General features: G+C 37.5%; 1 protein-coding gene across 1 annotated transcript; it reads left to right on the plus strand.

The window, feature by feature from the left end:
* The first annotated feature begins 7,853 nt into the window (after positions 1–7,853).
* Positions 7,854–8,387, plus strand: LOC109242628. Its single transcript, XM_019409463.1, has one exon. The coding sequence runs from the start codon at positions 7,854–7,856 to the stop codon at positions 8,385–8,387; it is 534 nt and encodes a 177-aa protein (XP_019265008.1).
* Positions 8,388–8,604: the final 217 nt, after the last annotated feature.

Below are 8,604 nucleotides of genomic sequence, written 5' to 3' on the forward strand. Positions count from 1 at the left end.
GTGATTCCTAAACGTGTCATCCCGTAGATACACTATTTGATATACCCCGTATCAAATTTAGAAATCACTAAAAAGCCTTAATACTTTATCCTTGGTACTGAACATTGTCTCATCACGCGAATGTACCAAAATTTTAGTTGATAATGTTGAACCGTCATTAATGACTTTGCTTGATCTCCTTGAACCTAGATCTTGGGATCTCCAATCTTCTAGGTAGATTTACCGCCACAATGCTTGTTCTCGGCCATAGTCCCATTCCCCTCGATGATTTCTTAACTACCTCTCTAGTTAGGCCTTTCGTAAGTGGATCTGACACATTATCGCTTGACTTTACGTAGTCAATTGTGATAATTCCTCTAGAGAGTAATTGCCTAGCGGTTTTATGTCTTCTTTGTATATGAAGAGATATACTGTTATACATAACGCTCCCAGCCCTTCCAATTGCCGCTTGACTATCGCAATGTATGGATATTGGTGCCAACGGTTTGGGCCAAAATGGAATGTCTTCTAAGAAATTCTGGAGCCATTCGGCTTCTTCATCGGCTTTATCTAAGGCTATGAACTCAGCCTCCATTGTAGAGCGGGCAATACAAGTATGTTTGGACGACTTCCAAAATCCCGCTCCTCCACCAATAGTGAATACATATCCACATGTGGACTTAGAACCGGTTGGACCGGTGATCCAATTTGCATCACAGTATCCCTCAATCACCGCATGATATATATTGTAGTGCAAAGCAAAGTCCTGGGTATGTTCTAAATATCCCAAACTCGTTTCATTTCCATCCAATGAGATTGACCTGGATTACTCGTGTATCGACTCAATTTACTTATAGCACAAGCTATATCTGGTCGTGTACAATTCATGATATACATTAAACATCCCAACACACGAGCATAATCCAATTGTGATATGCTTTGGCCTTTGCTCTTTGCTAGTGCAAGATTCACGTCAATTGGAGTCTTTACAACTTTAAAATCTAAGTGCTTGAATTTTTCAAGTACTGTCTTAATATAATGAGATTGTGACAATGCCAGACCTTGAGGAGTCTTATGGATCTTAATACCCAGAATTAAATCAACAACTCCCAAGTCCTTCATATCAAACTTGCTAGTTAGCATACGCTTAGTCGCATTTATGTTGGCAATGTCCTTACTCATTATCAGCATATCATCCACATATAAGCAAACAATGACTATGTGATTTGGAACATTTCTAATGTACACACATTTATCACATTTATTTATCTTAAAACCATATGACAACATTGTTTGGTCAAATTTCGCATGCTATTGTTTGGGTGCTTGTTTTAGTCCGTAAAGGGACTTAACAAGTCTACATACCTTCTTTTTTTTACCTGGAACCACAAACCCTTCAGGTTGTTCCATGTAGATTTCTTCCTCCAAATCTCCATTTAAGAAGGCTGTCTTAATGTCCATTTGATGAATTTTAAGACCATAAACTGCATCTAATGCTACTAACGTTCGTATGGACGTAATTCTTGTAACTGGAGAGTATGTATCAAAATAGTCAAGACCTTCTCGTTGTCTATACCCTTTGACCACAAGTCTTGCCTTATATTTATCAATAGTGCCATCATCTTTATTTTCCTCTTAAAAATTCATTTAGAACCCAATGGTTTATTTTCAGGAGGAAGATCAACCAATTCCCATGTATGGTTGTTCAATATGGATTCTATTGCACTATTGACTGCCTCTTTCCAACATAATGATTCCGAAGAAGACAGAGCTTCTTTAAATGTTCGAGGCCCATTTTCCAATAAGAAAGTCACAAAATCTGGTCCAAATGAAGTAGACGTTCTTTGACGTTTACTACGTCTTGGATCCTCCTGATTAAATGTAATTTCTTTTATTTCTTCCCGAGGTCATTTAGATCCTTCACCAATCGACTCACATTCCTTTTTATACGGATATATATATTTTCAAAGAACTCAGCATTATCTGATTCTATAACCGTATTATTATGAATGTCGGGACTTTCTGATTTGTGAACCAGAAATCGATATGCTTTACTATTGGTCGCATATCCTAAGAAGACACAATCAACAATTTTTGCTCCTATTTTTACCCTTTTGAATTTAGGCACACTTTAAAATAATTCAAGTTGGGCTTCCTTCCTTTCCATTTTTCATATGAAATCGATTGCGTTTTGCTATGGGGTACTCGATTTAGTATCCATTTAGCCGTAAGAATGGCTTCCCCCACAAGTTCTGTGGCAAACCAGAACTTATCAATAATGCGTTCATCATCTCCTTTAATGAACGATTCTTTCTTTCCGCAGTTCCATTGGATTGGGCATGTAAGGGACTGTTGTTTGATGAATAATTTCATATTCTAAACATATTTCTTCAAAAGGAGATTCATATTCACCACCCCTATCACTTTTTATCATTTTGATTTTCTTGTTAAATTGCGTTTCAACTTCATTTTTGTATTGCTTGAATGCGTTTATTGCTTCATATTTGCTATTAAGTAAGTAAATATAGCAATATCGAGTACTGTCATCAATAAAAGTTATGTAATACTTCTTTCCACCGCGAGATGACATTGACTTCATGTCGCAAATATCTAGGTGAATTAAGTTTAACGGATTTGACTTCCTTTCAACTGATATAAGGATGATTAACATACTTAGATTCCACACATATTTGACATTTTGATTTGTCTCATTCAAACTTAGGCAATACTTTTAAATTAATCATTTTTCGCAAGGTTTTATGATTGACATGTCCCAAACGTATATGCCATAAATAATTTGACTCAAATAAGTAAGAAGAAGCTAAAATATTATTATTCTCAACAACCATTACATTCAGTTTGAAAAGGCCCTCGGTGAGGTAACCTTTTATTCCAAGCATCTCATTCTTACTTATTACAACCTTATCAGATACAAAAATACACATAAACCCGTTCTTAACGAGAAGTCCAGCAGAGACTAAGTTCTTCCTAATCTCGGGAACATGAAGGACGTTGTTCAGAGTCACCACTTTGCTAGAAGTCATTCTCAGAAATATCTTGCCACATCCTTCAATTTTGGCCGTTGCAGAATTTCCCATAGAAAGCTTCTCTTCGGGTCCAATGGGAGCATATGTAGCAAACGTTTCTCTAACAGCACAAACATGGCGAGTGGCTCCAGAATCAATCCACCACTCCTTCCCACCAGGTTGCAATCTGAAAGCATAACACACAAGTCATCAATATCTTTGTGTTTTTCAACCATATTTGCTTGACCCTTCTTCTTGTCTTTCCTTAGAGCACGACGATCTGCAGATTTGTTGTTACATCTCGCATTTTTTTACGTTAAAGTTTCATCGTAAGTTAATCAACATAAGTTCGGGAATGAGGTTATTTTGAGATTATAAGCATTATGCTATTTCAAACACATGATGAGTAAATTCGTGAAGGAGAGAAGGTAAGCAAATAGAAGAAAATGAGTTTCGTCGAAGTTTGGCAATTTGGAATAAAATACGGTCCAAGCTATAATACCCCGTATTTATGGACTAGTGCCATACTAAGTACCATATGATCATGATAATATGATGTATAAGGTATATTAAAATAAGTAGTATTTTAAATAGTTTGAGATAATTATTAATTATGTGGGCAATTGGTTAATTATTGGTTTAGGGGGAGATTAACCATGTAATTAAGGATTTGTGGATAATTGTAGGTGGGGACAAAGCCCCCCCCCCCCCCCCACACGTGGCAGCAACTGGAGGAAGATTCGATAATGACTCTTGACTTTAGACAATCAATTAAGATGACACATGGATAATATTCTAAGACAATTCTTGCAAACACGTAGAAAGGGAAGTCATATTAGTCATCCCTACACTTATCTTGAATTAATATCAAAATTCATTTGATAAGGGAGTTATACAGAAAGGCAAAGCCAAGAACGAAGGTGAGGGAATTTGGAAATTCATATGAGACTCCATATTATAATAGCAACGGGATTTTGCGATTCTAAGGGAGTACGGTGCAATCTTTCTCAAGAATATCATACGGATATTTCCCTACTCCAGGTATGTTAAGGCTAAGCACTTCCTTTATTTTGGCATGATCTCGTAATTACACGAGTTTGATAGCGAGGCATAAAGAGAAGTTCGTATTCCTGAACTTTTGTACATTATCCTAGTCTCATAAACTACAGTATTTTCCCTTATCAAGACTTTATATTCAGTTAAATATTGTCTTCTTCCAGTCAAGAGAGCAGAGGGTCTATATATACACAGTATTACAGTATTTTCACCACCATTGAGCTATAATCAGTGGGCAGGCCCCTATTGGGCAACCTCCGATCAGATGGTAAGTTATATATCAAGCCTACTGTGGCCGAGCGCCTATGAGCGAGCCCAGAATGGCCGAGATACAGATCCTAGTATGGTCGAGCGCCTATGAGCGAGCCTACTACGGTAGAGCAGTTATACGTTCCGAGCCTTATAGGGCCAAACGTTTATTTTACTTACTATAATGAGAGAGTTGATTCAATATCAGCAGGTAAGTATATCTCCAGATCATCTTTGACTCCCAGTTACTTTCAGTTATTATATTATCAGTTCAGTTTCAGCTTTCAGATACTTTATTACCTTACATACTCGGTACATTTTTTCGTACTGATGTCCCTTTTTTAGGGATGCTGCATTTCATGCGTGCAGGTTCAGATAGACATACGGGTAGACCTCCTCAGTAGGTGTTGCTGAGTTTAGCTTTATCGGTAAGCTCCACGTCCTTCGGAGTTGCCCGGTCTAGAAGTTTTATGTACATCTTGTGCATATATGTATATAGGTTATGGGTAGGTCGGGGCCCTGTTCCGATCATGGTACATCCATCAATAGGGGCTTGTAGACATATCCTGTAAGTTAGTGCAGTGTGTTGGGCTTGTAGGCCTTGTATATATATATTTTGTTGGTTTGTCAGCTGTAGTAGTTATGACGGCCTTGCCGGCCCAACTTTATATTGATGTTTAGTTAGTGTTGGTTTCCATTCAGTTTTATATTTTGCTCCATAAATTGCCTTGCAATGTGGCCTATGGCCAAAGTATGACATTATATGTTCAGATTCCCTTAGTCGCAAGTTGGTACGCAAGAATAGGTGAGGCACCGGGTGCCGGTCTCGCCCCCCAGGTTCGGGGCGTGACATTTGTGTCCAGCTTTCCCATAATTGTAGCAATTTCCGTTGAACCGCTTCTTATTTGGGTTGCTTTTTGGTCCAGAAGCCTTCTTCCTTTTTCTATTATTTTAAGGAGCATCCTCAACAATATTTGCTCCCATTATTGTTGAGTTTCCACGGCCTTTCTTTTCAGCAGCTTTGTTGTCCTTTTCGATTCTCAACCGAACAATGAGATCTTCAAGCGACATCTCCTTATGTTTGTGTTTCAAGTAGTTTTTGAAGTCCTTCCACAAAGGAGGCAACTTCTCAATCATCGCTGCAACTTGGAATGCTTCATTGATGACAAGACCTTCAATGAAAGTTCTATTAGTAAAAATAATGTAATTAATACTTTCAACATCAGTATTAATTCGACTTATACCTTCAGTAAGAAGATCGTGAATAATCACTTGCAAATCCTGTACTTGGGTATTAACAGACTTGCTATCTACCATTTTGTAGTCCAAAAATTTAGCGGCAACGAATTTCTTCAACCCGGCATCTTCAGTTTTGTATTTCCTTTCAAGTGCAATTCACAGTTCTTTTGACGTCTCCACATTAATGTAGACGTTATACAGATCGTCCTCCAGTCCGCTAAGAATGTAATTCTTGCATAGAAAATCACAATGCTTCCACGCCTCAGTCACGAGAAAGCGTTCATTGTCTGGAGTTTCGTCGGGCAGAACAAGAACATCTTCCTTAACGAATTTCTGTAGACTTAAAGTCGTCAAGTAGAAGAACATCTTCTACTGCCACCGCTTGAAATTAATCTCGAAAAATTTTTCGAGTTTTTTCTGCCGGTGCCAATGCTGGTGTTGTTCGGCGTGTCAATGCATTGGCGACCTTAGGAACAATCTGGTTTCCGTTGCCATTCGTCATTTCTCTAAAATAATGACACAACCAAACGTTTAATAAACGACGAAATCGAATAAAACTAGAGTAGAAAATCACGTATATTTTAATCTCCAATGGAGTAGAAAATCGCCACGAAGGTTTTAATCTCCAAAACCGGAGTAGAAAACCACAAATGTTTTAGTCTCTAGAACTGTGAGTATAGCACAAATACAGAAAATAATTAAGTTCCTTAAGCTTGTTAGTAAACTGTATTTATAAAATAATTCTAGAGAAGATAAAATAACATATAAACAGAAATTTAAAAGAAACAGAATTTAATCCGAGCCTACTAAATTCACAGTGTTTCCTTAAGGAACTTAATCCCCTCCTAGTACCCGAGGTTGTGGATTATTTCCTCCTAGGATTGAACGAATTACACACTGGTGTAGCGGTACTTCAAATCCTAGTGTTTCAGCGAACACAATGATCGGTAGCAGATCACACTTACTGTTGCGTTCTTTGTAGTTAAAATAATGCAGAAGAAAGGAGGGAAATTCAGAATTTCGTTTGGAAAAATCTAAGAGAATGGACTGCTATTTATGGCCAACATGTTGAGTTAAAAAACAAAGAGGTGCAACTCCCATTAATATTTACTATTAACAAATAAATTTGGTCCAAAAAATTAATCAATCAATCGATCATTTGACCAAATTCGAAGCCGAGCCGAACGACGACGACGATGGCGGGAGGCTTGCCTTCTTCTTTACTCTTTAGGAGCTAGAAGAAGAGTAATAGTATATATACACATCAAAAGTCCCTCCTCCAATATGGGACAATGTCCCTTTTTCAAGGAAGGAACTCAAATATTTCATTTTCCCTCCATTTCCCATTCACCATCTTTTAAGCTAAAATAAGCTGAAAAACCCAATGGTCGCATGCATTTAAGAGGTGTCAATTGATATCTCTTCATCGAAAAATTACATCGTCTAAATAAGTAATTTTGTTTTTATGTATAATATATTATATGTTGCATATCATTTCCCATGGATTTATTTTTTTATATTTTAAATCCCTTAGTAAAAATTCTGACCCTGCTATTGTGTCTGCCATTTGCTATTTTTGATGTATTATTATAGTTGAGTTGGCGTATCCACCATTGTTCTAGTAGCTAGCAATTATTTTTCTCTCTATTTAATCGAGGAAAAGCCCAAAATCATACATCATCTTTAGCTTTGGACTTAAAATAATACACAATCTTTAACATGGTACACTAATAATCCTTTTTCTTTAACAAAGTGATGCACTTTTAATCACAACCCTAAACACCGTTAGTTTTTTAACGGCACTCGACTCACGTGCATGTTATTGAGTATAGTTATTATTCATACATTCATTATTGTATTTTATACTTAGTTAGCTTAGTTAGTGGTTAACTAGCTTAGTTAGAAATTAGCTTAGTCAAATAGTCAACATGTATATATACTGGTACAGTTAATGAAATCAGTTGAAGGTTCTCATTTTACAGAAAAATACATCAATCTATCTGCTCTCTCTCTATCCCTATCTCTTGTTCCCTTTCTTCTCCTCCCTCAGAACCTTCCAGAAGACTCCATGAAAACTCTGTAGATCTAAGCTTGCATGTGTAATTTGTTATGGTATCAGAGCCTGGGTATCAGATCGGATTCTTTCAGCATCCCAAAGTCTCATTCCAAATCTCACTTGAATTTCGTCAATCTCTAGGGTCTTGGTCGTTGCCGCCCAATTCTGAAAATCGTCTCAAAATTGAAGGTCTCAGACTTGATTGAAGACTTCATACTTCTCAACCTCATCAAATTGGAATCTCTCACATGGCTATCAACCAAGCTGAAGAAACGAGCCCTAGCACGAGCAGAAATGACCAATGGGTTATCGATATAGGTAATCCCCTTTACATCCATCCTTCTGATAGTCCTGGAATGACCTTAGTACCAGTTCCGTTCAACGGAATTGGATATCGCTCATGGAGAAGAAGCGTGTTGCGAGCATTGTCAGTTAAGAACAAATTAGGGTTTACAAATGGGGAATCTAGAAGACCTAGCCCCGATTCACCTCAATTCCGCCAATGGGAGAGGTGTGATAATATGGTGACCTCATGGATCCTCAATTCCCTTGCTAAGGAGATTTCTGACAGTGTAGAGTATGTAAATGACTCAGTCGATCTGTGGAGGGAATTAAAGGATCATTATGACCAAACAAATGGGGCAAAATTGTATCAAATTCAGAAGGAGATTAATGACCTTGCACAGGGTTCTTTAGACATTACTACATACTATACACGAATGAAAAGACTGTGGGAGGAATTGAATACCTTGAGTATCAAGTCTCAGTGCAGCTGCAATTGAACATCTGGAGAAAAGGAAACTATGCATAAGGCAGAACAGGATCGACGACTTATCCAATTTTTAATGAGACGAAATAAGGTCTACACAATAGTGCGAGGAAGCATTCTTATGATGAAGCCTCTGACTTCTATGAACAGGCCTTCTCTCTGTTAATACAAGAAGAAAAACAAAGGGAATTCAAGACTAATAGTCAGCTGAGTCTAGATTCTACTTCACT

Source organism: Nicotiana attenuata, unplaced genomic scaffold (genome assembly GCF_001879085.1).
Source record: "Nicotiana attenuata strain UT unplaced genomic scaffold, NIATTr2, whole genome shotgun sequence".
In the NCBI taxonomy this organism is placed as follows: Eukaryota; Viridiplantae; Streptophyta; class Magnoliopsida; order Solanales; family Solanaceae; genus Nicotiana; species Nicotiana attenuata.

What these genes read in the sequence shown, in the direction of transcription:
- LOC109242628 (XM_019409463.1), top strand. Translation starts at nt 7,854, where the DNA reads ATGGCTATCAACCAAGCTGAAGAAACGAGCCCTAGCACGAGCAGAAAT.